The following is a 27,797-nucleotide window of genomic DNA, read 5'->3' as shown; positions in this document are numbered from 1 at the left end:
CTGGTACTAAAGCTCAGCAAACATTAGCTATTATTATAGCAGTGGCTAAAGCATGGGTTGAGTGAAAGAAGTACCAGAAGATTATAACGGAAAGGACAATTGTGAGTGTTAGTCATCAGGGTGGCAGTCTCGGGGCATTAGAGTTGGGTGGGGATGGAAGAGAATGATCGTGAGGAAGCTCTGCTATCCAGTGTTGTGGCCACTAGCTCTATGTGGACATTTGAATTGAAATGTCAGCTACTTAAAAGGAAAGGAAATTAACTGTAAAATTCAGCTCTTCACAGTCACCATGTTGGAAGTGTCCTGTAGCCACATGTGGCTAGTGGCTGTCATGTGCTGCCCAGATACAGAGCATTTCCATTATTGCAGCAAGTTCAATTAGAAATTAGACAGCATTGGGCACAGTCAAGAGTAGAACTACATCTCACATATATTTCATTTAATTCAAAATAGTTATCAAGTGACAGAGCTGTGCTCGATACTGTTACGGTTATTTACTGTGATTCAACAGGAAGCAAATGCAGACCCACTGCCTGGCTGGACAGAGTTTAGTCTAGCGTAGCAGTCAGCAAACCATAGCCTACTGTCCAACTGCTATTTTTTTGTAAGTTATGTTTTCCTTAAACACATCATTATGTGTATGTATTATCTACACATTTTTTGTGCAACAACAGAGTTGAGTAGCCTTGACCCTATGGTTTACAAAACCTAAAAAATTTACCATATGGCCTTTTACTGAAAATTTTTGCCTCTTTTTTTTTTTTTATTAAATCACATTTGTGCACATTAATACTATCATGGGATACAGTGTATTGTTTCCATAGACAATTTGAAATACTTTCATCCAATTGGCCAACATGGCCATCACGTCGTTCTCATAATTGTATTAAGACATTTATATTGGACATTTAGAAAGATTCACATGTACCCTTATAGGATAAATCATAGGCGTGGTCCCACCAATCACCTTCCCTTCACCCTTCCTCCCTCCTCCCCTCCCCTCTTTCTCCTCTTTCTCCATATTCTTGGACTACAATTGGATTATAGCTTTCCTATGATAGTTAACAATTAGTTTCATAATAGGGTTTAGTACATTGGATACTTTTTCTTCCATTCTTGAGATACTTTGCTAAGAAGAATATCTATGAAACTCTAAGAAAAGAAATAGCTGAAAATGCTAATAAATGGCAAAACATACCTGGCTCATGGCTGGGAAAAATTAACATTGTTAAAATGTCTATACTACCTAAAGCAATATATAGTTTTAATGCAATCCCTATTAAAGTTCCATTGTCATACTTTAAAGATCTCGAAAAAATACTTCATTTTATATGGAATCAGAAAAAATCACAAATAGTCACTTTCTTATCTAGTGAATTCAGTGAATCCTGTGGCATCCCAGTTGAAGAACTGGTTTTGGTTTGTAGTCACTTGTGTATTTGTTCATTTAAACATTCAATGGGTGTTTATCAAGCACCTAATTTTGGCGGGATGTGAGGGTTTGGTAGAAGGAACAAATCAGATAAAAACTCATGCAATCATGGAGCTCCTACTCTATTGGGGCAGAGAGAGAGAGTTAAAAGAGATGTAGTATATTTTATCAAATACATGCCATGTTAGAAGATGTGCGTGTGTGTGTGTTTGCATGTGTGCCTGTTGCATGTTTTAAGCCTGCAGGCTGTAAATGTGGCAGACAGAAGTGGTGCAAATGTAAGCAGACTGAAAAGCTGAGGGTACAAAGCACGCTTTGTGGGGGCACTTAGGGAAAGCATAGTCCAGGCAAAGGGAACAGCCTATGCAAAGGGTGTTTGGGCCTCACACATTCTGGGAAGATCATGCAGGAGAATGTGCTGGGCTGCCCTGGATGGTAGGAGGATATTAGGATATGGGGTCAAAACCCCTGGGAAAATCTTGTAGAATATTGTAAGAACACTTGTGTTCATGCTGAATGCAGTGGAGAACCACTGGAAGATGGAGCAGAGGGGTAACATCCTCTGACTTACATTTTAAGAGGATCATTCTGGAAGTTCTGTTGAGAAAACCATCCACAGGGACAGAGACATGTATGGTAGCAGGGAGACTGGTGAGAAGGAAGACTGGGGTGATAATCCAGCCCCGAGAGGATGGGTCAGGGCAGTAGCAGCACAGACAGAAAGAAGTGGTAGTGGTCGGAATCCAGATACTGCATTCCATTCGTTGCTGTTATATAGTGAGCACCATTCACACATCATGCACTGTGAACCAGGCTGGGGATACCTAGAAACAGAATCTACCTTCTCTGCTCCATGAAGCTTCTGGCAAACATACTTCATGTATTGATGTCAGAGTTGAGGAATCTGTTTGCTGTGTCTCTCACGTGTGTGAGCTTAAGGCCTGGTTTTCACACTGTCTTTAAAGATGGGACCCAAAGGTTGAGCAGAGAAGGGAAATACTGACATGAGTGAGGGCTGAATAGAGCTTTGCTGACCATTATGCTAAGCAGGGCTGGGACCAAAAGGAGGTGGGCAAGGGGTCTCAGGCATAAAGCTTAAGGAGGCACTCGTTTTTAGGTGGTAACCATGCACTTGCCCATGGTTGCGTGCCTCCTTAAATTTGGTGGGCTAAGAGTAATTCATGACAGATGCCTTTCCACACTTGACTTAAGAAGCCTTTAAAGACTGTCCTTCAGGTGGCAGGTTAAAGGTCAGGAAGGATCCCTGCAGGTCATCTGGGCTAACCTTTCCCTTCCTTCTACACCTGATGAACTTGAGGTTTGGGGACAGGTCACTTAGTAGCTCAGTGAGTTGGTGGCAGAAGGGAGGTCACCTGGCTACCATACTGGGGCTTGGTATGGCTTCCTTGGCTTCCTTTCTCTTGAAAACATATTAAGCTGTCAAAATATTTTACCCTTGAGCTGTACCGCCCTCCCCAGCTACAACTTGAATTGTTACCTGTCACATGGCCTCTTACTCTGTGCGGAGGCCGGGCTGGTCTCTGTGTGCTTTCCCAGGCTTTACTCGCGGGGACATGCATGGGTGCATTTTAGGGCAGGACATCTGGGACATGGCAGTGCCCCCAGAGCTTCATTAATGTCTTTGCTTCACAAACACTGACTGAGCCCCAACACTCGATCAGTCACCAGGAGAGAAGCAAAAGAGACACTGCCATCCCCTGCAGGTGCTTGTGACCCAGCTGTGTTAATTCTGGGTTCTGTCTCATTTTTAGGGAGGAAGTCAGGGCAATGTGGAAGGAGTCTAGGCATGGATGTCAACAGATCTGAGTGAAAATATTGGCTCTGCCTCTAACTATTGCTGTGACTTTGACCAAATTGTTTAATTTCCCCCAAGTCTCAATTCCCCACTCTTTTTAATAAGAGGGAAAAATATTCACCTTTGCTAGGTTATTGTGATGATTATAATCAGTGCAAAGTAGTTGGTACATTGTATGGCAAAAATGTGTGTTCAATGAAAGGAAATTATCAAATCAGAGGCAAAAGGAACCCCCCAGTGTTGGCAGTATGGAACCTACAGGAAACTTAATCATGACAGAATAAAAGGCATGACAGATGTCTGTGCAGCAGGGCTTCTGAAAGCCATTTAGAACAAAACACTCAGCGGTAGCACTAGACTCTGGTTTTCTGGTTACGTAACACCACCTGTAGGGAGCCTCCCCAGTGCACCACACTGATTTCTCTCCTCTTTCTTGACTAAAGACCTCGGAATAGGAGAAGTGTGTGTGTGCGGGTGTGTGAGTGTGAGTGGGTGTGTACACCAGCCTTCTGATTACAGCATCGAATGGTGTCTTGGTTAAGAGTTCACTGGATGGGTTTGGGTCTCTACCAGCCAAGGGAGGGGGCAGTATGGATTTATGTTGATGTCACCTGGACTCATCCTGAGGACAGGGAATCTAGAATTCAAAATCTTCCTCCCAAGTCAGGGGAGGCCCCTGGCCTCACTCTGCAGAGCGTGATGATTATATTCATCTCAAGTGGCCAAAATGGACATACCAGAGAAGCCTAGGGAAGCCTGGTGCAGGCCACATGGGTACATGTTGCTTAATTGTAATGACTGACCACGATTCTCCATCATATACCAGGAAATGTACTGTAAAAATGTTCTGTAAAAGAACGTGAGCTTTTGTAATGGGAACCTGCACTTTTATAATTAAATCATTGCTGGAAAGTAGGGGCTCTGATGTGTGTATGCTTATGTGAGAGGGGGCAGGGAGCATGGAGTAGACAGCAGGAAAATGAAGAAAAGAAAGGAAAGAATGAAAATGAAAGAAATTAAGAAAAAGAAGGAGAAAGGAAGGGGTATGTGTTTAACAGGAAACGACTGCTCTTTCGTGCCTTGTTTAGTCTGCACATTGACCCTCGTGGTATCCAGACTGTACTTTCTGTCTCTTATTTTGGACATGGAAATTAAGAAGGATCTGAGAAATTAACTTGGGGCTCTCTGACTCTATTTCCATTTTTTTTTTCCTGCCGAGTGCTGGAGAAGAGAGACAGAGAAAGACACACAGAGAGTTGGGAACACAGACCCAGACACACAAAGAGAAGGAGCGGCCACAGAGAGAAACCCAGCACAACACTGACAAATACATGGAGAGAGTTACAGGGAGAGAGAGAGACGTGCAGAGCAAGGAGGGGAGGGAGGGGAGGGGAGAGCCAGGAAACAGATAGGAACATCTCCAGGAAGAAGATTAGCAACGTGAAATTAGCTGGGTTCCATTAAACGTACACATTATGTAAAATGGTGTAACCGTCCAGATGGAAGGGCCGGAAACGACAGTTCTCTTGATTCCCAAGGAAATTAGCAGTGACTCTAGCCATCTGCCAGCAACTGACATGGAGGTCACTCTGAGGAAAGGGCCCCTCTGAAGCAGAGGGCAAGCCTTGTGCACTGTCTCAAGGTTCTCTAACGTTCCCCCAGATTCCTGGCTAGATGGAAGCAAAGGTCCCACTCTTGTCTGACCTATCTGGGTCCCCAGACCCCTTTGTTTTATGGTATTGATGACATGGCAGGGCACATAGTTATGACCCCTTGCGTACCTACTGGAAAATCACTAGTCTCTTTGCTGTAATCACATAAAAGGGATTGGTTTTCAACTCCCCGAGATAGCTAAGGCTTGGAAGAAAAAATATCAACGAGTCTCTTTTGTGGAAGTGAAGAACCATTTTGCAAAATGAGTAATTACCGTTGGCTTAATTTATTTTGTATATTTCACTTTGCTGTTTCAGGTTTTGTTCAGGCGGGGAATTGCATTATTAATCATCATATGTTCTGAATGCTTTAAGTATATATTTTATTCTTGTAGATTATTCATGATTACAGGAGGGCTGAGCTTATGTCCCCCATCTTTTAGGTTAGAAGGATGAAGCTAGAGAGAAGCAGCTCCAAGATCCCGTGAGGCTAACAATCACATGGCCCCATCTCATCTATATCCCATAAGCTCCCACCAAAGTGTGGTAAATGGGCAAGTAGGGTCACAACAGTGGGACATTGTGCTGAGACCCAGAGTTATGCTGAATTCATTCATCTCAACCAAATCCCTTGTATGTGATTACCGCAGAGAGACTAGTGATTTTCCAGTAGGTGTGCACCACATGGTTTGGTAGGGGGCTGTTCTGCCTCCAGAGTCAAGCAGATCTGGGTTCGAGTTCTGACCCTGTGGCTTTCTTGCTGTGTGAACTGGGGTCGAGCCATTTGATACCTGAAGGCTTCAGTTTTCTCACCTGTGAAATCAGGACGGCAGCAGCACCTGCTTCACTGGTGTTGGGAGGATTAACACTCTCCATAAGCATTGCTTAGTCTTTCCCTTTCACTGAGGATAGCCAAAGGGTCCTGAATAAAGGGCACAGCCAGGTAAGGACATAAGGGAACCTGTGGACCAGAGATGACCCTGCTCCCCGGTGATAATCATAGCAGTAGCAGACTGCACCCTCATTTATGCAGCCCACACTGGAACTGAGCATTCTTCATGTTCAGTGAGAAGGACAGGCACGTGTAACTTAGATACAGGGAAGCTAAATCAGGTTGGAGATAGGAAATCTCACGCAGTCGCGGAGGCTTTGGTTGGCACATGCAGAGTTCTGATCCCATTCTGACGTCCGTGCCTGTCATCTCTGCTCTGAAATGCCTTGCTCCTCCCCTGTCGCTTGAATTCCGCATTTGGGAATGATAGTGGCAGATCCCGCTGTATCTATGGTTTTGTTCTCCACGGTTTCAGTCACCTGGGGTTAACCAGGTAATCAAATCCTAAAAATATTAAATGGAGCTCGGCACTGTGGCTCCCATCTGCAGTCCTCGCACTTGGGAGACTGAGGCAGGAGGATCCCTTGAGCTCAGGAGTTCTAGACCAGCCTGAGCAAGAGCAAGACCCCATTTCTATTAAAAATAGAAAAAAAACAAAAAAAAATTAGTTGGGCACTGTGGCATACACCTATAGTCCCAGATACTGGGGGGCCTAAGGCAAAAGATCATTTGGACCGAGGAGTTTGAGGTTGCTGTGAGCTAGGCTCATACCATGGCACTCTAGCCTGGGTGACAGAGTGAGACTGTTCAAAAAAAAAAAAAAAAAATTAAATGGAAAATTCCAGGAATAAACAATCCATAAGTGTTAAACTGCAGATCATTCTGAGCAGTGCCATGAAATCTCATGTAGCTTTGCTCCATCCTGCTGGGACGTGAATCACCCTTTGTCTCTCACACTGTCTGCACTACTCACTGATTAGTCACTCAGTAACTGTCTCAGTGATCAGGTTGACCATGGAGGAATCGCAGTGCTTGTGCTCAATCTTCTTGTATTTTACTTAATAATGGCCCAAAGTGCCAGAGTAGTGATGCTGGCATATTATAATGGTTCCATGGTATTGTTAGTCATTGCTGTTAACCTCTTAGTGTGACTAATCTATAAATTAAACTTTATCATCGGTATGAACGTACAGGAGAAACAGTCTATATGTGTGCAGGGAGTGGCACTATCTGTAGTTTCACCCCACGGGGGGTGCTGGATTGTACCCCGTGTGGATAATAGGGGTGGGGTGCTGCGCTTTTGTCGGGGGATGTGGGATTTTCCAGGAGCTGCTTTCCTGCACCTGCGGGGCCGGAGCAAGCAGGTTGTTAAACCCCTCCAGCCGCTGTCTCCTCGGCTATAAGGTGGAGTTTGTAGCACAGCCTACCTCCTGGGGTTGTTGTAAGAATCACTTGAGTTAATATAAAGAAAGAACTTCCCATACTGCCTGGCAGTTATTTGTCCCCCTCTGTTCCCTCTCATTATTTTTGCTCCCCTTCTTCCTCGCTGTGAGGCCCCCAGCCTTGGGGACGAGCTCCGTGCTCCCTTTGCTGCCTCCCATGCTGTCTGCGCACGCTCCCCTCTCAGCACACACCGCAGCTGTGGGCCTGAGGCTTCTTCCTCCCAGGTTTCCTCCTCCAATGCCAGATGCTAGAAGGCAAACAATCAGATGGCCGCATCCCTGTGCCTCCATCTCCCCTGTGCCAGGTAAAGAGAAATTGTGCAGATGAACAGCAGGTCTGAAATTGTGCAGAGGATGAACAGTGAGGGCCAGACCACAGATAAAGCCCGAGGGGAGGAGGAAGGGAGGCGGGAGGTGCTGACACACACAGCTCAGCCCGGAGGGACAGGGGGCACTGAGTCAGGCAGGAAGTGAGAGAAGGGCCCTGCCTGGACAGCAGCACAGCAGGGATAGTGGTGCTGGCGGCGGTAACAATAATAACACTGCCACTCACCCGGTGCTGCCTACGCGTCTGGCGATGTGGTAACTGTTTTTAATATGCCGTCTGCAATCCTTGTGACAAGGTTTAAAATTGAGCTTAAGATGCCCCTTTTCTGATGAAGCCTGGAGGTGCAGTGAGTGAATAGCAGAGATTCAGCCTCAGAGGGCCTCAGTTGCCAGGCTAATGCCTCTTCCTTTCACCAGGCTGAGTCGCCAGCTCCCCACCCCTTGTGGGCTCAGATGAGGAGCTTAGAGGGTGCGGAGCTCTGGGGCACTGAAGGGGCAGGGGTGGGGAGAGGGCAGCCTCCAGCCAGCGGGCCCAGCTCTGCATTTCCATGTTAAGCCTCTCATGCTGGCTCATCAGCTGCAGCCCGATCCTTGCTTCCTAATTGTTGGAGATGTCTGGTCTGTATCCGTTCCAGGCTGTTAGTGAGATTTCACCACCCCATTCCATTCTCCATCAGCCATGATTCTGAGGGAGGCTCTTCCCCATGCACTTTTCTCCTAGACGCTAATGATAGATAATCGTGTGTGCGGTGCAATCAGAGATGGAGAAGGCTAGCAAGAAGCGAATGGAGCCAGGAGAGAGAGGTCACCCTGGCTGAGACTCTGGAGCGGTGGGCCCGGGTGGCTGCCTGGCTGGCAGTCTCTCAGCCACCCCTCACAGGCTGCCCACACAGGCTCTGCCAATGCCCATTAGTCCCCATATAGCCTTGATTAAGGCTTCTAATCTCCAACGGACCTTATTACCAGCTTGTGCTGCCGAAACCTTTTAGCCTCTGATTATTTTTTCCTGTGCTCTCAGAGATGTGCTGATGAATGGCAGTGAGGGGCCGTCTGCTCAAATGCAGGTGTCCAAGACTGTTGCAAGTGCTTTCGGAAGAACAGGCCTGGAAAGTCTCATACCAGTGGTATAAGAAAAGAAGGGACATTAGAGACACCCATGCAACTTGCTTGGTTGTCCAGACTGGCCTCCTCATTGTACAGATAAGGAAATAAGACCCAAGCAGGGAGGGCTCCTGCCCCAGGTTACAGCACATTTGGCGGAGCATTCTGCTAAAGAAACTCCTTCTCTTCATGAAGCTCCAGATTATGTCTTCTTATTATCTCACTGCCTTCTAAGCCTCTGTTCTCCAAATTCCCAAGCTTATCTGGCTCCCTCAGGTGCCAGGGAGATGCTGACTTCAAGAAATAAGGCCAGAGAACGTTAGAGGGAGGAGAATGAAGGGCAGGGACTGAATGAGATTGGGAGGAGAGTTTGAGATCTCTGAGTACTGTATACTCACTTTATGGACTGGATGACTGAGGTCTAGCAAGGTAGAGTGATTTGCAGAGGAGTCAGGGCTGTAAAATATATCCCGTGATGGCCCTACTTATACCTATGCTAAGCAATACCTATTTTCTTTTTCCTTTAATATCTGATTGTTTTTCCCCTTAATTCTCCCTGCCCCCTCATCCTTCTATTCCCATTCCTCCTCCGTGATCTCTCCCCAGTGCTCAGGCTTAGCTCTGCTCTGCTCATGGGGTGGAATCGGGCCAGATCTTCTACAGGAAGCTTCATAGGGTCTGCAGGTGGGTCTCAGATGACCCTGTTCTTATCAGTAGACCCAGGGAAAATTAGAGCAGGAAGGGGAGTTATTGGTAAGGTTGGAAAGATTGGCTGGGGCCAGTCATGAGAGGGTTTTAATATTAGACCAAATTACATGGATTCTACTCTGAAAATAATTGGAAGCCACTGAGAGTTTGGGGGGACAGGCCATGGGTGTACCCTTCTTTGAGAATATAATTGACCAGCAGTCATGTCAGATAGGGGACACTGAACACAGGGTAAGTAGTGACGAGACTCTCACAATACCACACCTAGGATGGTGTTGAGGGCAGTGGAAAAGAAGAGAGAAGGGAAGAAATAGATCTAGTAACACCAAGGAAGGGCAGTCAGTGGGATTCGGATACAATTTGGATGCTGACGTTAAAAAATAGGGCCCAGTTAGAGGTTTTTCTAAAGTTTCTAATTTAGGAAGAAAATGGTACCTTGATTCATAGAGACAGGACATATAGGTTTGAAGTACATCAGAAGCTTTCATCACTGTAATGCTTCATAACAACCGCTGTGTTGTCAACAACTATAAGCAAATGTTTCTTTCTTTTCTGTCACACATATGGGTGGGCTCATCTAGCCAGGATTCAGCTGCACTGGGCTGTAAGCTCAGACAGAATCCAGAACTGTCCCACGTGTCTCTCATCCTCTGTGGACCAGCCACTGCCTGGAGGTGTTTTTCTCCCGGCAAGAGGAAGGAGTGCAAGAAAGTCCAGTCACACAAACACATTTCAGCCCTCAGTTCATGTTGTGTCTGCCACCATCCCACTGGCCAAAGCCATCGTGTGCCATGGCCACAGGTGAGGAAGGGGTGGGGAGGAAAGTTTACCTTCCCCACGGTTGGCCATGGCAAAGAGGGGCGTGTGTACTACCACAGCAGGGGAATGACTCTCAGTGTCTACAGCACGTGAACATTGTCCAATTACAGGTAGCTTATTAGTCCTCGTGGTTATGTTTATTGCTGTGATGTCTGTGGTGGTGGGAAAGTACATGAGCTTCGGAGGCCTTACTCTGTGCCCTTGGGCAAGTGATTAGTCAACTTTGAGCCTCAGTTACCTTATTTTACAATGAGGGCCTTAGTGCCACCAGCCTGGTGTGGCAGGTGATGACATACGTCAAGTGTCTTCCACCACTCCTAGGACAAAGAAGGTCCTCAGTAATGCTGTGCCCAGCCCATGCCTTCTGTACCATGTCCTGAGCCTGGCTCCAGGGCCATGAATGTGAAGAAGCCCAAGGTGCCCCCCATGGAGTCAGAACAGGGAGGAATGCCACACTTACCGCTCTGAGGTTCCAGACAGACGTCTTTCCAAGCTACAGTGACAGGAAGAGTAAATAGAAAGTGAAACATCAGGCAGTGTCCCTGGCCTGTGATGATAAGTGCTGACGGAGTCAAAAGCAAGTGAAAATGGAATCATAAGGGGATGACAGGGGTGGGAGAGGGCGGCCAGACAGCCAGGATTCTTGGGAGGGAGGCTCTCCGCTCCCATGGGCAGGCCACGAGCGCCTCTGAGCTGTGGGGACGGAGGAAGCAGCAGCCTCTGGGCTGTGCCCTGTCTGGGCCTGTGTCTGCTCCACCATGAGGAGTCACAGACAAGGGCAACAGGTGTTAGGGAGTCTGGAAACAAGAGGACCAGCCTTGCTGATCACCTCATTAAAATTGCCCAAAATTTACAGCCAAAATCTGCTGTCCTTTTGGCTTTGCAAAGAGCATATCTTGGATTTGAGACCAGCCTTCATCCTAAGCAAGGACCTTTTCTTTTCACTAAAACAGGATACTCTGAATTGGCCTCCCCAACCCAGGAACAGTACTCCCCAACCCAGGAACAGTACTATCAATAGCCAAGAACTAAAACAGCTATTAATTATATTTTCAGTGAGAAGAAGCGTGCCAAGGTCCGTGCTTGAGAACTTGTCACATACATCACTTGATCCTTCTAGCAGACACATGTTATCAGCTTCCTTACGGATAAGGGAACAGACTCAGAGAGAGAGCAAGCACCTGGATTGGGTTCTTACACACTATAGGTGGAAGGGCCAGGCTTGAATGTAGCACGAGGTAAATTCAGGGCCCACACTCTGAACCATTTCAGCAGCCCACTGGCCTTTATGATGAATAGGAAGGAGTGTCCACTTTGAAATGGTCTGGCAGGGGCAGCACCTATGGCTCAGTGAGTAGGGTGCTGGCCCCATGTACCAAGGGTGGAGGGTTCAAACCCAGCCCCCACCAAACTGAAGTGGTCTGGAAGAACAAGCCCCATACAAGACAGTCTCAGACTATTCATGATCAGGAAGTCCTGTTGTTTTTATCCTGAAGTGTATTGAGTTAGAATGCATGTAACAGAGATGGAGAACTCAACACAGTGGGGCTAGGAAATAGAGTAAATACTCTGAAACCAGGAGGAGCTACAATCATCTGTAGCTGATGATGTAGAATGCTGGTAATGAGTCCTGTAGAAATTCACCTCATTGAACTCTCTTATGAGAACCACTTTAATGAAAAGAGTAAACTCTTTCTTTAAGGCCTACATTATTAACCACATATAAATGTATGTTTTTAATATGCTTAAGGATATTTAAAATGCATTTTACGTTTTCTGTAATACCTGTGTGTGAAAGTAATATTCTCATTTTAGGAAACTCAGAAATGTCAGAGGAGTACAAACCAAGATTCCTAGGAAAGGGGTCACGGCCCACTGAAGTGCTGATCCCACCCAGTGCCGCAGAAAGAACCCTGAAGTGGTGGCCATGAGCCTGAGTTTTAATCCTGGCCAGCTCAGGGTTTGGCCAAGTCTCTTTATTCTTTGGGCTTGAGTCTTCCCTTCTGAAAAATGAAGCTTGGAAGATTTTAACTAAATTATCTTTAAGGGCCTTCTCTGCTCTGATGTCAAATTGAATTCTATTCTAGATATTTTGTTGGAACCATGTTTATACTCTTTGTTTCCTTGGCAAGTACTTGTCTTGGAAGTCAGAGATTCTTTCAGTCGTCAGCACAGTCATCATAATTCCAAATGAACTCAGCTTGAATTCAGAGCAACTACAATACATTTATGAATCCACTAATTCATGCAAAACATTCATCCATCCCTTTATTCATTTATTCATTCCACAAATGAGTTGCCTACCCTTTACTACACTAATTTTTGACATACTGGGTGACTAAGAAAAGATTTCTGCACTCAAGAAATTCCCATATAATGGAAGAACAGGCAAATAAAGACTATATTTTCCCATTCCATTGGCATGGGCGTTACTATCATGAAATATACCTTTTCATTTATGTAACATTTATTTACTGAATGCCTGCTCTGTACCAGGCAGCACAGGAGGTACTGGGGGCTACAGTGGTGAGCACCCCAATTCCTTAATGGAGCTTCCACTTAGGGATGTGGGAGCACAGGTGCTCACAGTCACCACTCTGATGTGTATCCCTGGAGAGCTGCTTTTTGACAGCTACCCTAGGTGTGCAGAGACAGAGTTAAAGAAAAGACTCACCCAGGATGGGAGTTAAGAACCCTCCCTCTCGCTGTCAGAGGCTTTGCATCTTACGAGAAGAAAATGCTTGGTTGAAGACATGGAGAGTTAGCAGAGCCAGCAGAAGAGGGAACAAGAGTCAATAAAGCCAATAGCCATGGCATTGATGGAGACCTTGCCAGAGGCACCCAGCCCACTGCTAAGAGTGATCACAGCTGAAGCTAAAACAAACAGTGTCCAGAGAGAGAGGTTAGGGATTTAGACAGACAACGCAAACAGCTGACACTTGGTGTTCAGAATTATGAGCATCTAATCTAACTTTCTACTTTGCAGATGGGGAAACTCAGGCCCAGAGAGGAGGTGATTGCTGTGTCTCTAGAGTTAGTATGGGAACATGTGCTAAAACCTGGCAGCGGCCTTGGAATGAGAGGAAAAGGGGAAGAAACTAGTCTATCGACCATCCACTCACTGTCCACGTGAGCCACGAACTTCACTCTTGACTGTTTGAGTTTGTTCTCACACCAACTCTGTAGGATAGAAGTTCTTATCATTCCCATTCTATAGGATGAGAAACTGGAGCCAGAAATGTGAAGTAACTTCCCCAAGGCCACACGACCAGGGAGAGGGGACATGAGGATGGCCCGGAGGTTCGTCTGCCCCCAGCACTCATGCCCTTTCCCTCTGCCTCCTTCCTGTTCACCGGCAGCCTCCTGGGGGCCCCTAGGCTGATGCTTCTCAATTGCAAAGCACACACTGGTTGTATAATGAGTATCAGTAATTAATGATCCATTCTTAGTCAGGGAAAACTTGCCTAGTAAGCACACAAGGGGGAAAGAAAAACATATATATATATAACAGCATCCTTTTTTTTTCTTTTTTTTGAGACAGTCTCACTATGTCATCCTCCGTAGAGTGCCATGGCGTCAAAGCTCACAGCAACCTCCAACTTGGGCTTAAGTGATTCTCTTGCCTCAGGCTCCCAGGTAGCTGGGACTACAGGCACCTGCTACAATGCCTTGCAGTTATCATTGTTGTTTAGCTGGCCCGAGCCGGGTTTGAACCCGCCACCCTTGGTGCATGTGGCTGGCGCCCTACACTGTGCTATGGATGCTGAGCCAGCATCCTTTTTCTGAATAGAGTAGATTTCTTGTTCTCACCAATATCCTCCCCCTAGAAAAGAGAGAGAGAGAGAAGGAAATGAACTGAGCCTCCTCCACCCCCTCACAGTCCCTGATAAGAGAAGTAAGAACCTCAGCGTCTGCCTTTTCCATGAAGAAAGATCCCCTCTACCCACACCAACCCGGCTTCCTGCTCCTTTGCCAAAGGTAACCATTTTACCTCCCCAGTTATGAATCATGAGTCCTGTGGCTTGTGGCAGATCATAAATCAGTCCTGGGAGTCTCGAGGACAAATCCCAGGACTTTTAATCTTTAATATTAGATGTGTTTAAAGTGGTGAATATTTCATGAAGGGACTGTTGCATTTTAACACATCATTAGTGACTCCCACCCTCCTCCCGTTGCTAAATTATTCCCTTCCAAATTCAAGGCTCTCAGCCCTTGAATTCCCTCCTTCCCCTTCCCCCTGGCAACAGTCAGTCCATTAGGTGACACATACTTACAGCTCTAGCCCTTGGAGGAAGACCCCAGGCATGAGGTAGCAGGGGAGGGGCACCGTGGGCAGCCTTGCCTGCGAGCAGCCCCCTCCTCACACACAGAGGTGTGTAGGCACACAGAGGAAAGGCAGATCTCTGTCTGTCTTCCAGCAACCTTACTCCGAATGTTTCACATCTGTCTCTGACCCAGTCTTCTCCCCATACTCTGCCTTACTACCTTTTAGTTCAACCATGTTCATGAAGCCCAGGCTACTTGTTAACTACCTGGTAGATGCTGAGTACAAAGACTGAGTGGCAGTGTGATATCTAAAACAAGTTAGAATGTTTGTAAACACTCAATGCCTGTGTAAGGTCAGGGGGATAACACGGTTCATTGGGAAAGCAACAAGGGTATTTGGTGAATAAGGAGTTATGAGTGATAGGGCCTGTGTTCTACCTGAGCATCCTGTTCACCACTATGTTTAGTTTTGGTTGCACCAGGTTGAGAAATTCCTGAATCACATGCGGTGTAGTTGCCAAGAGCGTGTGCTTATTGGCCACTTGACTCATCCTGGGTACTCTTCCTGCGGCAACAAAGGTGACAGGAGAGGTTTCTCCCTGAAGTCAAAAGAAAGTGAGTTTACCCGGCAACTGATGCTCCCCAGTATCCTCACTTCTGCCGTGTGGCATCTGAGCATTTGTCCTTCACTTGAAAACAAAATCTCAATTTTCACAGTCTCTAAATCTCCTTCATTGAACCATACATTTCCATGGACACGATTTGAAATCTCTTGGGTCAGATCAATCAAATCTCTGTAGGATCAAAGGGTTGCAGGTCCTGTTTGTGTGGGTGTGAGAGAGAGAGGGAGATTGTGTGTGTCTCTCAATGTGATCACTGGAAGATGGGAAAGATGACAAGGTGACAGCAATAGCCTGGAAATTTACCGAAGCCATAGAGGAGGTGGGTAATTATTCACTCAACTCATAGTGTTGCATACCGGCCCTGTTCTAGGCAGTAGGCTAGGCCAGGGCAGTTTCTACCAGCATTTTTGCATATGTATCACCTCCAGGGAGAATTGTGTGTGTGTGTGTGTGTGTGTGTGTGTTGTGTAGAATTTCCCAAACATTTTGTTTTAATAGAATCTATTTTTGGCAAAGCATCTGTGAACATTCCAGAAAATCATCTTATTAAAAAACCCCAATATCTCATAGAATCAAAAAAAAATTTCTCCTACCCATAATAAGCATACAGTAGAGCAGAAATGGTAAAGTCGGGGGTAGGACAGAGATTTCTGAAAACTTTCCTAGGATTCTATACTCTGAAGACACACTAGGAAATGAGACACGTGTGGGCCAGCTGAAATGAAGTCAGCCAGTGAGAGCATCAGTGATGAGGGGGTGGCAGTGTGGACGACACGGCCAGAGACTAGAAGAATGATGGGTGGACGGACGTGTGCATGAATGGAGGGAAAGAAAGGAAAGAATTGAAAGGGTAACAGGGAGAGCAAAGCCGGGGGAGGACAGGACATGGCGGGGGAAGCAAAGTGAGCGAAAGAAAACCAGTTTAAAAATCAAACGCAACAAAAACAAAACAGAGTAAAACCAAGAGACAATCGGCAAAAATGATTTTTCCAAAAGAGATCAGAGGTTGCTTGGAGGAGGTGGCATTTGACTGGGGGGTTCATGAATGGCCGTGACCTATTCTTTCAGACGGAGGGAATTTGATGTTCTGATTACACTTTTACAGTAATAGTACTTTAACATAATTGAAATATTTCGGAATAAGACTTCTCCATTTGTAGCCACTTGGTTGATTCCAGTTTCCCTGTTTTAAGTTGTGAGCTCCTTTAGGGGCTGGGTTGTACCTTTGACCTTATATCTCCAGTGCTGAGCTGAGATTCTAGCAGAATGTGGCCAGGACTCGTTGAATAAATAAATGAGTGAGTGAACAAATGAATAAAACTCTGTTAACCTCAGTGACCAATGGACCGGAATACCATCTTGCCATAGTCCTTTTCTAAAACTAGGCAGCTTACTTTGTTTCCCAGGGAAATGAGGAAGCCAGAGTAAGGTCTCTTTGGGGAGTTTCCCTATCACAAGCTTATTTTCTCTTTTTGATTACAGGAGAATGCAGCTGTCACGAAGGCTACGCCCCTGATCCTGTGCACAAACACCTGTGTGTGCGTAGTGACTGGGGACAGAGTGAAGGGTGAGTAACGCAGCAAAGGACATCTGGACTGGGACAGTGGAGGACCCGCCCCACCTCTGCTCTGTTACCAGAGACCCCAAGCATCTCCACAAAGAAGCCTCTTCTCTGCATCAGTTGTATTTCTACAAACCCATTGGGAATTCTCCTTTCCTACTGAGTCACATTTTAATATTGAAAGTACATGATTGATGACTCTTCTGGAGGAAAAAGAGGCTGACATTTAAGTCACTCGCCCAAACAGAAAGTAATCAATGAATACTTCCTCCAGTGGACTGACAAAGAACAAGAACTAGGCTTTTGCACATGGACTTGTAAATGGGCACGGACACTTTGCAAATGTGCTGACTCCTTCTGTAACTCGGAGACAGTCTTCTATGACGTAAATAGTCCTTCCAGTAATTATTTCTGCAGAATTTGGTTGTGTGTAAAGCTTCTCTTGGGTGGGATCCATGTAGGATTCCCACCTGATTCTAACTAATATCATCTCCTCTCCCCTTTTCTTCTTTCCATAGGCCTTGGCCTTACACGACACTTGAGAGGGGCTATGATCTGGTGACGGGAGAGCAAGCCCCTGAAAAGATTCTCAGGTGAATTGACAGTTTTGTTGGGGCATAATTCTGGGAAATGGGGAAAGGTCTGTTAGGAAGGTGTGCTTATGTAACCTCAGACTGTCAAGCTCATGCACCTCTGGGCTGCACTGGGCACAGGAGAACTGTCATAGGGACTAATATCGCATCATGGCTCAGGTTGCGGGGGGAGTCTAATTCCCATTTGTCTGGCTTCAAGACTTACTGACTCAGATGCTTGGACTGGAGGAAGCATTGCTGATTACCTAGCCTAGTGGGTTAAATTCTGTAGCCTTAGAACCTCTGTCCACTTACTCCATGAAATCTCATGTAAAACTTCAGTACTGAGGTGAATAAAGGCATATGGAAATTGTGTGGGCGAGCTGGGAATCGCATTTTGGTTCACACAGATTCAGAGCCCATGCTCTTCACTTTTGTGCCCGACGGCTCCTGCTGACTCAGCAGTCACTTACTCTGCACCTGCTGGATATCGGGACTGACTGGTAGGAGAGCAGAGCCGACACAGTCCCCATGCTCAGGGTCCCCTGTGTATGCAGGAGGGGAAAATTAGCAACACAGAGCAATGTGTGGCCTAAATGATTGGCGGAGTTTAGAAATGACCATCCAAGTCTGGACAATGTTAGCCAAGACTGTGCCTTGGGGAATGCAGGGGATGGGTGGAGAAATGAAGAAATGTCCCACAAGGGATGGGAACAGGGGCCCCTTTTTTTCTATTTGCTCTCTGCTTCTCAGGGAGTTCCCCAATGGAAACTCTTACATTGCAGGTCTACTTTCAGCTTGGGCCAAGGCCTCTGGCTTCCGGTCAGCAAAAGCTTCGTGGTGCCGCCCGTGGAGCTGTCCATCAACCCCCTGGCCAGTTGCAAGACAGATGTGCTCGTCACAGAAGACCCTGCAGATGTCAGGTAGGGAAGTCGTCTCCAGTACCCTAGGCCAGGGACCTCTGGGAGCCCTGGAAGACTGTTTCAGGATCACAGGAGCTCTTCTGAAGGTTAATACATACACCATGAAGGCAGCTGCCTAGTTCACATAGAAAATACTGTCCAATACACCATGCTCCTAAACTCCCCGGAGTATCCTTCATCTCTGTGCCTCAGTGCCTTAGGCTTCAACATTACGGCTCTGTCTTTGGGTATGTATTAATTATAGGAGAGGCTAACACATTGGCTCATCATGAGACCAGTAATGATCTGATCTTATAACAGATCATTACTTAACATTATGTAGGAGGCAAAAAGGCAGAGCATAGGATGCTCCCTGCTGTGATTCTGGTACTGGGGATGGACTTGGGCTAATCCATGAATTTTAAACTTCCAGGTGGAATCTTTTTATACTTTACTCACAAAAGGATGGATACTGCGTTTCTTATGTGTCTTACACTTGGTAGCTAACTTTATTGTGGACTTACCCAACTGTGTACAGATCAGTTTCTTACATACCCTTCTTTCCCGTTATGTGGTACACTTCTCAAGGTCAAGGAAAATAACTTATTTAGCTTTTTAATCCCCAGGTCCTAGTACGTATTGGACACCTACTAAATGTTTATTGATTTAATTATGTTGTCTTAGATCTGATCCTACCACTATTCCAAAGCTTTCTAGTGGAGATTTTATTTCTCCCAATTTGATTTCTGTTCTAGAAATTCAGTGTTACCAAAAATAGACCCTAGTTTTACTTCTAAAACTGGCTTGTACACAGCTTATTTATTGGCTCATGAACTAGAATTAAAACTTGGCCCCCTACCTACCAGTGACTATTATTCAAGTACTACATAGTGGAATCAAGATGTTATCAGCGTGTCTACAGCATCTTGAGAGAAACCTAGAACCCAACTCTCCAACTTGGCATCGGGTTTACTCTCACCTGTCAGCTTTCACGTGGACTGGTGAAACTAGTCAGCTTTCACTTTCACTGAAAGGGGTAGCACTTAGGAAATGAAACAATAATTACTAGGAACTAAGCAACCAAGATGGTTTCATGTGTACACACTAATTGATTTGTGGGAAATCACCATTATTTCCTTTTTTTGTAGAATCAAAGTAGGTGAGGTTTTAATGCAGCAGGTGCCAAGATCTCCACATTGTGTATTGTAAAGAGGGAGCAAGGATCATCTGGTGGGAGGACTGTTCTTAATGTCCTTGTCTGAAATCAGCTAACTCACCTAGAGTGAAATCAACTAAACAAAAGATCTTGACTAGCTATGCTGAGAGTTCTATACTGCTGACTTTGCCTTGCTGATTTCAATGAAGATACAGAGACACAGCCATCAAACTGGCTGATGGTAACCCTCACTCTGGAGTTGGGTAGAACTGGGTTAGAATCCTGTCTCTATCAAGTATAAACTTTAGATCTTGGCAAAATTCACTTTTCTAAATTTCCATTTCTGTGTCTGCAACATGAGGATAATAATATTGCTTTCCTCACAGAGTGTAATGTTAATACATGGATCATTTCCTGTGGGCCACTTTACTAATATTTTCTCATTACATTCTTACATCATCCCCATGAGGTGATGCTCATATTATTTCCATTTTATAGATCAAAAACATCAATACGTAAACAAGAAAACCCAAGGCATAGAGGTGATGCCTTTGCTAGCAGGCAATGAAACAGGTTTCAGCCCTTGATCTGCAATGGTGGCTAGAAGATTGCAGTCATCACCCTTTGAAAGAATCTGCTTTATGTAGATTGAGTTTTTCAAGCTGTGTTAATAAACCTTGTTTGACATGACACTGCCCAGGCAAGCATATCATGAATGTTTAAAGAATTAATAAGTTCCAGCCAGAAGATATGTTAGGAATTTAATAAATAATAGATCATAATTATAGATAGCCAATAATACTGCCATGGAACCACAACAGAGAGATTAGAGGAAGGACGATATGGAAAACAGAGTCATAAGGAAACAGAGGGTAAGCATTACAGTAGGATTGGAGAGAAAAACTTGAACACGCATTGCAAGTTTATTCTTTGCTTTCTTTAAATTTTGGAGAAAATATGGGACCTCATGCTGTAGGAGTAAGAACAACTTAGCAGTCAAACTAACGGGCTGCAACCCACCTGAGTGGCTAGATTTGAAACAACTAATGATAACAAGTGTTAGTGAGGATAATGGAGCAACTGGAAATTTTATATCCTTATAAGAAGAATATAAATAGATATGGACTCTAGGTAAACTTGTTAAACAGTATCTACTAACGTTGAATATACACATATCCTATAACCCATGAATTTCACCCAAAAATGTATATTTAACAGAAACCTGTATATATGCATCACAGACAATATGTACAATAATATTAATAGTAGCAATGGAAAAAAAAAGAATTAAAAGCTAGACAATAACTACCAATTTCCATCAACAAAAATGTAGATAATGAATTTATGGATTACTCTAGGAGCCATACAGTGGAATGCTATTAACAGTGAATATGAACTCAGTCACACAGCACCACAGGTGAATCCCACAAATGTAATGTTGAGTTATAGAGATCAGACACATGAGAATGTTATGTGTTTGCATAAAGGTCAAAAATGGTTCGTAAAAAACTTATGTATGATGTTAGAAGAAAGCATAGGGGTCACTTTTGGGTAACAGAGGGGCCATGACTGGGGTAAGACTGAAGAGCTCGTTTGATGCCAATAATGCTTTATTTCCTGATCTGGGCGGTGGTGACATAGGTGTTTTCTCCCTATAAAAATTCATCAAGCTGTGCACTCTTCTCCATGGATGCTGTACTTGGGTTAAACATGAAATTCATTGTTTAAGGGCATGGGCTATGCAACCCAAGTGAACTGCCCTGCTTATTTCCAGGAGCTTTTCTGCTGCTGTGTTGAGGACAATAGGGAAGGAAGATCATTTATATCACAAGGGGGAGTGGTGGAAATTAAATGGCGTACTGCAGGTAAAGCACTGAGCTTGGCTTGGCATGGACTCTCCAGAAGCATTAGCTATGCTTGTTGCTACTTGGGTGCAGCTTTTTGTTTTTTGTTTTTAATTTTCTTCATCATTTAATTGTTTTCTCTTTCTTTTGCTGAAAGTCTGTATCCAATCTATGCTGCTTCTCAAAACGCAATGATGTCTTAGTACTCCAGGTTCACATTAGCCCCCATGGTCTTGGGGTTTGGGGAAGACTTCAGTGAGTACATAAACTCTAGGTCTGTGGATGTATGGATATGCTGCTCAGAGGGTGGGTCAGTGATTGGAAAAGAAGGGAGAAATTTCTGACCAAATGAACTAGGCATGCATTTTTAAGAGGGAGAACAGGAACAATTAACTTTGAATTGGGGATAAGATTTGGTTGTATGGAATCTAAAGTTTCAAGTCTGAGAGGCTAAATGGCAAAAGAAGAGAAATCTTCCCTGGACAGCTCCATCCTCCATCCTGTCCCAGCAGGAAGCTGCTGGGAATGAGATTGTTAGCATTCAAGACACTAATGATGCCAGTTACAAAGGTGGAAGAGTGAGCTCTCCCTAAATTGCACACGGATTTATTTCAATTCTGAAAAAAACCTTTGCTGGGCCCCTCCTGTGTGCCCGATACTGTGCCAGGTACCGTAGGGACACAGAGATGAATACAGCCCACCTCTGCTTTTAGGAGTCTCGTGGCATAGCAAGGAACATGGAATAAGAGACTGACTTGAGAAATGAAATAAAAGATACTTGTGGAGAGAGAAGCATGGCAAACAATACTTATTACTACATACTGGGCCTTCTTCACAATTTCACCTGGAGCTGATTCTTCTAATAAGAGAAATGTGAGAATAACTATTGTCCCTAGAATAATAATCGCCCACAAAGCCCAGCTTGCAGAGCCCCTCAGTGATTTGTCTATGATCTCAAATCAATGAAACTGAAATGGTGAAATACTGTTAATCCCTGAAAGAATAATGGGATATCAGAACGCATGCTAGCATCGCTCATTTGGTGGTGGTTTCCATGTTGAACTGACCTGAATAGAATTAAGTATGTCTCCTTGATCTTTTGGCCAAACACTAAGAATTTACTGAACACCTACTATACATCATGCCAAGTATTGCAGATATAGGACTAATAGGACAAGGATTTCAGTGTATTAAATGAGACAGAATTATAATAAAAAAGATGTCATAGTCGATAGTCAAAGAGGATGGAGGGAAAGTTCAAGGCAGAGAAAAAAACACAAAGGTGGAGGTAGCTGAACTCATGTGGATGTTAAAAGGAAGGACTCACAGAAGGGAGAGCCTCTATGCCAGATTTTGGAGTACTAGTCACTTGATCACTGGTTTTCAAAGTGTAGTCCCTAGACCAGTAGTAACATTGACATCACCTGGAAACTCATTAGAAATGCCAATTCTCAAACTCTGTCTATGGTAGTCTGCTAACAACCCCCTAGGATATGAGATCTGAATCCCTAGAATGTGCCCATGTTGCCTTATTTGGAAAAGGGATCTTTTCAAATGTTATTCTGAATCTTTAATTAGATTGAGTTGCTTGAATTATCTGAATGGACCCCACATACCATAACAAGTTTCCTTACAAGAGAGAAACAGGAACGTCTGATACACACAGAGGAAAAGGTAGGTGAAGATGGAGTTAGAGATTAGAGAGGTAGAACTGTAAGCCAAGGAATGCCAGCACCGATCGTTAGCTGGAAGAGGCAGAGAACAGATTCTCCCCAGAGCCTGCAGAGGATGTGTGCCCCTGCTGGAACCTTGATTTTAGCCCAGTCATATTGATTATGGACTTCTGCTTGGTTTCATAAGACATCCTATTTGTATGACAGTTTGTTACAGCAGCCACAAAAAACTAATACACCTACTGAATCAGATATTTTGCAGGTGATCCCAGCCAAGCTGGTTTAACAAGCCCTCAGATGATTTTAATGCTTGCTAAAGCTTGAGTACAAATGCAGTAGGTATCAAAACAAGGAACAAATCACATGGCTTACGTAGGAAACAAAGGATAGAAGGCTTGAAAAGGCTAAGGTGCCAATGGCTTTGGCATAGCAGAATTTATGTGGTCCCAAATATTGTTAGAACTCGGTATCCTGTTTCTTTTCGTCCCTCATCACTGTTCATTTTTTTTGGGGGGGGGCACACTTCATTTTTCTCCTTCCCTTTGTCTGCATCTTCCCACTGACCACTCTAGGTTTACAACCTCAGTACAGATGGCCTCTTTGTAGTGTTTTGTGCTAAACTCCTGGCTTTGAGTACCAGCAATAGTTGCTCTTCCTCAGGATCCACCATTCCAAATGCTGAGTGGTGACTTCACGTCATCATCACCCATTATTAGCTCCACTTAGTGCATGAGGAAACTGAGGCACAGAGTGATTACATATATAACTTGTCCAAGGTCGTCACACACATTCAGTAAGTGGCAGAACCACAATTTGAATCCTGAAATTCTGACTCTTGCATCCATGGTCTTTATCTCTAAGAAACAATGCCTCTGTTTGGCCTATGTGGGGACATTCAACAATCTCCCAAATCAGTTAGGACAAAGGGCTTTAATTATCTAGGCCTGAGTCACCTACCCCCCCTCAAAACTAGTATGAGTGAGGGGGACCATAGCCACATGGATTGAGATCACAGGTAGGACAGTTCTCCAGGGAAAAATGAGGACAGGCAGCAAATGGATGTTGGATGAGCCAAACTCACAGATGCTCTCCCCATGGGCAAGGCACAGGACATTCTAGTGGTATGCCTGACGGACAGAACTTCCACTTCAATTTGGCTGCAGTATAGTGCCAAGAGGCAGGTGGCAGAGGATGCCTTGAGAGAAGGATAACAAAACATGCATGGTATTTTTTTTCCTCTCTTCCCTCTCTTGTCAGCTGTGGGCCACCTGTATTAGTGGAGTCATCAAGGACTCTGGGAACACTTGAGGATAGTGTAGCTACTGCTCCAGGGTCCCTGGCAAATGCTCCTTTGTGAGGGCTCCACGTACTGGGAACTGCCTTGGGCTTGCCCAGTAGCCTAATCAGACACATGTGTCAACAAATGCACAGCAGATACTTCCAAGGATGCAGGACATTGTGCTACCATCTAGAAATAGAAAGACCAGAAAGAGAAGGAGGAGCAGGGGAGAGTATAGGCTTTGGAATCACACACAGGCCTGGGTACAAATCCTGACTGCACAATTTGCTACCTGAGTTGCATAAGCCAAGTCAATTCACCTCTCTGAGCCTCCATCTCAAAACTTAGAAGATGGTTGTTGTTGGGATCACATCATTATGTAGAGTTACTAGCATAGCACCTTACCTGTGATTTGTGTTCAATGAATGGGAAGTTTTAAAAGTAGGAGGAATTGTAAGACAGTTAAGTGATGCGGATGGTCAGGTGATAGAGTTCATGGTACGGAACCACTGTAAGGAAGGGGGTGTCTCTCTCCTTCCTCTAGATCACATTAGGCATCTGTGGCAGAAGCCAGGGAGGGTCAGAGCATCAGGATTTGAGGGCTAGACAGCAGTAGGGGTTAGCTGATGGACACATCATCACACAGGGACACCTGGCTTGGAGGGTCCCAGGAAGCAGAATCCAGGGAGAAGGCCTTTCATACAAGTCAAATTGTTCCATCAAGGTGCCTCTCACATACTGGAAGGGAGCGAAACTCAATCTTCTTGCCTTTGCATTCCCTACAACCTCAGCAGATTTTGATTATGAGTGTGTGTGTACAACCACATCGTAAATAACCTGGAAGTGTACTTCCCTTTCCAGCGGGGATGCTGATACAGCCCTTGTTAGGTAGAATCTCAAGTCCATCCTGCATCCCCCAAGTTCCCCCTTCCTCAACAATTACTCACATACACATTCCTTTCCCAAAGTACAAGACAGCTGCAATAGGCAATCCACTTCCCTGCTTGAAACACACAAGAGAGGAGTAGTAGGTAAAATGAGTAGGGTGCACCCTGAGGCCAAACTGCTGGAGTTCAAATCCCAGCTCCACCACTTACTTAATAGCTGACCTTGGGTAAGTTACTTAAACTTCCAGAGCATTAGTTCTCGATCTGTAAGTGGGAATGATAATTAACATTAATGTATTTGGATGTCCTTTTTGAGAATCGAATGAGATAACACATTTAAACGTTCAGCCCGGTAGTCGTCAATAATAATGAGTAGCATCTATTGATTCCTTGCTGTGTGTCAGGCCGTGTCTAAGTGCTTTACACGCATAACTTCTGACTTCCCACAACAATTCAATGATGCACTTACTGTTATTTACACACAGGAGGACACGGAGGCATAGACACGTTAAGTCATTTGTGCAACACAATATGGGTGGTACGTGGTAGAGTCAGGATGTGAACCAGGCTGTTTGGTTAGGGCTCAGGAAAGGTCGGCTGTTGTCAAGGGTGAAGGACTCTGTACAACGGAGGGGTGAGCTCACTGCCTTTTCTTAGTCTGTGCTGAGTGATTTATTGAGTGGGCATGTTCTTTATGCCAAGTGGAAAATGAACTGTTAATGGGGAAAAAGGGTGAGAAACTGTGGGTGACTCACAGCTGGGTTCATAACCTTGGATGCTAGAATTTTCCCTTCACTACCACATCCCTCTCTTTGTTGAGGACAATGAGGCCCTTCTGATAAGCATTGCTGTAAAGGCCACCACCTTCTCTCCCACATGGATTTCCTCTACACTCAACTCTTCCCAGCCTTCCTGCCTGCCGTGCGGCCAGCGTGCCCAGAGATATATATATTTCCCCCATTTTAGTTTAGCAATCATAATAAAAGTGAAGTCTATTAGGATGAGTTTCCGCCCAGGCTCGGTAAATCTCTTCAAACACTGCTCAGCACCGGGTTTCAGTTAGTCTTTGCCACTGGGGAGACTGTAGCATTCATCGACTGTCAGCTCGGGTGGAAGGCTCAAGACACAGCCTCTGTTAAATGAAACGCAAATGGAGACTTTGGAATATAAATATTGAAGTGACCCAGGTTGGATAAAGGGGAACCAGTTAGCTAAGCTCCTATCTTACATGCAGGAGATGCTAAATTATTAAAACTTTAATAAACGTAATAATAAATATTTGATGTTGAATTATAGAGAGCTTTACAGATATACTGAAACTGAGAAACGACTTGTTATATCTGCATTAGAAGTTAAACACTTTTCAAATGGGACTTCAGATGTTGAGACAGGTCTGCAGATCTTCAGATTCAAAAGAGAGAGTGAGACGAAGGTATGATTTTTGGCAAGTGTGATGGGCTGGGGAACCAGGATACCTGGGTTTGAAGTTTGACCTTGCACTGTAGACACTAGTAAGTAGCATTCTGGGGAGAAGCCTTCCACTGAGCTTCCTGTAAGTCATTCTTACAGCCATCTTCTGAGGGTGAAGCTATTTTTATCTCCCACTTCCCAGACAAGGAAGCTGACATTCTAAGGCCTTATGCGGTGTAGATGGTAAGGGAATGAATTGGAATTTGAGCAAAGGCTTCTGACCTCCACACTCCATCCATCCATACACCCTTTATGCTACTGAACCTCACTTGCTGACTGCATGGAAGCCCTGTCTGCTCTGTATTAATCAGGATGATTTTGCTTTCAGAGGACAGACACCTAATTCAAATTAGCTTAATGACAACTCAATTAAAATGGTGACATGGGAAGTGCAAGAAATCAGCTTGGCCACAAAGATAAGACAGACTGAGGGGATTGTGTGATCTTAGGATTCTGTCTTCTCTATGTCATTCTATGATGGGTTCATTCTTTCCTAATGGACATCCACTTCTCCTCATTCCCCATCCCACATGGTAGGGGTTGTGATAACCATGAGTTCCCAAGCCCTTTCTGGCTCTTAACACACTGGATGAATACTTCTCTTCCTTGAGTTGCATTTTGAAAAGTCCCAGTGAAACCCGGCATGTGTTAGGAGCCCACTCCTGGTTGGTGACCTATGATTGAGGGGCAAGATCACAAACTAAAGATACAGCATAGAAGGAATGGGGGGGGGGGCATGAACTAAGTTATCTGCTGCAATGCTGGCCTTAAAAATTCTCCCTGGACTTGGCTATCCATCTAACAATTTGGCCTAAATCAGAGATGGAAGATATCAGACATTCCATGTGCCAACTCGGATAAATGGGGACAGACTGCCTTGGATATTATGTTGGAAGGTTTCTAAGACTACGACAGATGCAGCTGGGCAAAGTGTCTTGGTCAACTCATATGCCTATGTCAATATTGGATGGGGTGTTTGTCGTCTGTGAACTTGGCGGTACTTAGAAGTCCTTCTGCATTTCCATCTCATGATTTGATTATCTTCCCCTAAAAAAGAAAGAGATATCTTTGGTTGCTGAGACATGAGAGAAAGGACAGTCATTTGGATGGAGATGTTGAAGATAAATTAGAAATGGAACTGCCTATCCACAAGTTTTCATCCATCTATGTTATCTCAGGGATAATCTCATCTTGGTGCCAATACATTTTCTGAAATAAATGTCTGGCTCACAGCAGAGTTAAGGCCTCCATGTAAGTGCTTCCTAGATACTGTCTGGCACTGTCATTGTCACTTATATTTTAAAAGGAGCATTCTAATTTAAGCTGTAAACAAACTACCCACATCACAGGGGCCTTGATTGTATCCTATAGTTCCAAAGGCATGTTTGAGCAATTATAAACTCACAGCCTGGAATGGACATTCTTTTTTTTTTTT

The 27,797-nt window shown here is 44.7% G+C and overlaps 1 protein-coding gene across 1 annotated transcript in view; it reads left to right on the top strand.

Annotated features, from left to right (window-relative positions):
- Positions 1–27,797, top strand: part of ASTN2 (astrotactin 2) — a 655,276-nt gene that overhangs the window by 134,885 nt on the left and 492,594 nt on the right. Inside the window, exons 5-7 of the mRNA XM_012802447.1 lie at positions 16,501–16,585; positions 17,098–17,172; positions 17,949–18,074. Of these exons, the coding sequence (XP_012657901.1) occupies positions 16,501–16,585; positions 17,098–17,172; positions 17,949–18,074 (286 nt within the window). The remainder of the gene's footprint in view (positions 1–16,500; positions 16,586–17,097; positions 17,173–17,948; positions 18,075–27,797) is intronic.

The sequence above is a fragment of the Otolemur garnettii genome, unplaced genomic scaffold (assembly GCF_000181295.1).
Source record: "Otolemur garnettii isolate 467f Iridium unplaced genomic scaffold, OtoGar3 scaffold00014, whole genome shotgun sequence".
Lineage (NCBI taxonomy): Eukaryota > Metazoa > Chordata > Mammalia > Primates > Galagidae > Otolemur > Otolemur garnettii.
The sequence above is the reverse complement of the archived record's forward strand: the minus strand, read 5'-3'. Positions and strand labels throughout refer to the sequence as shown.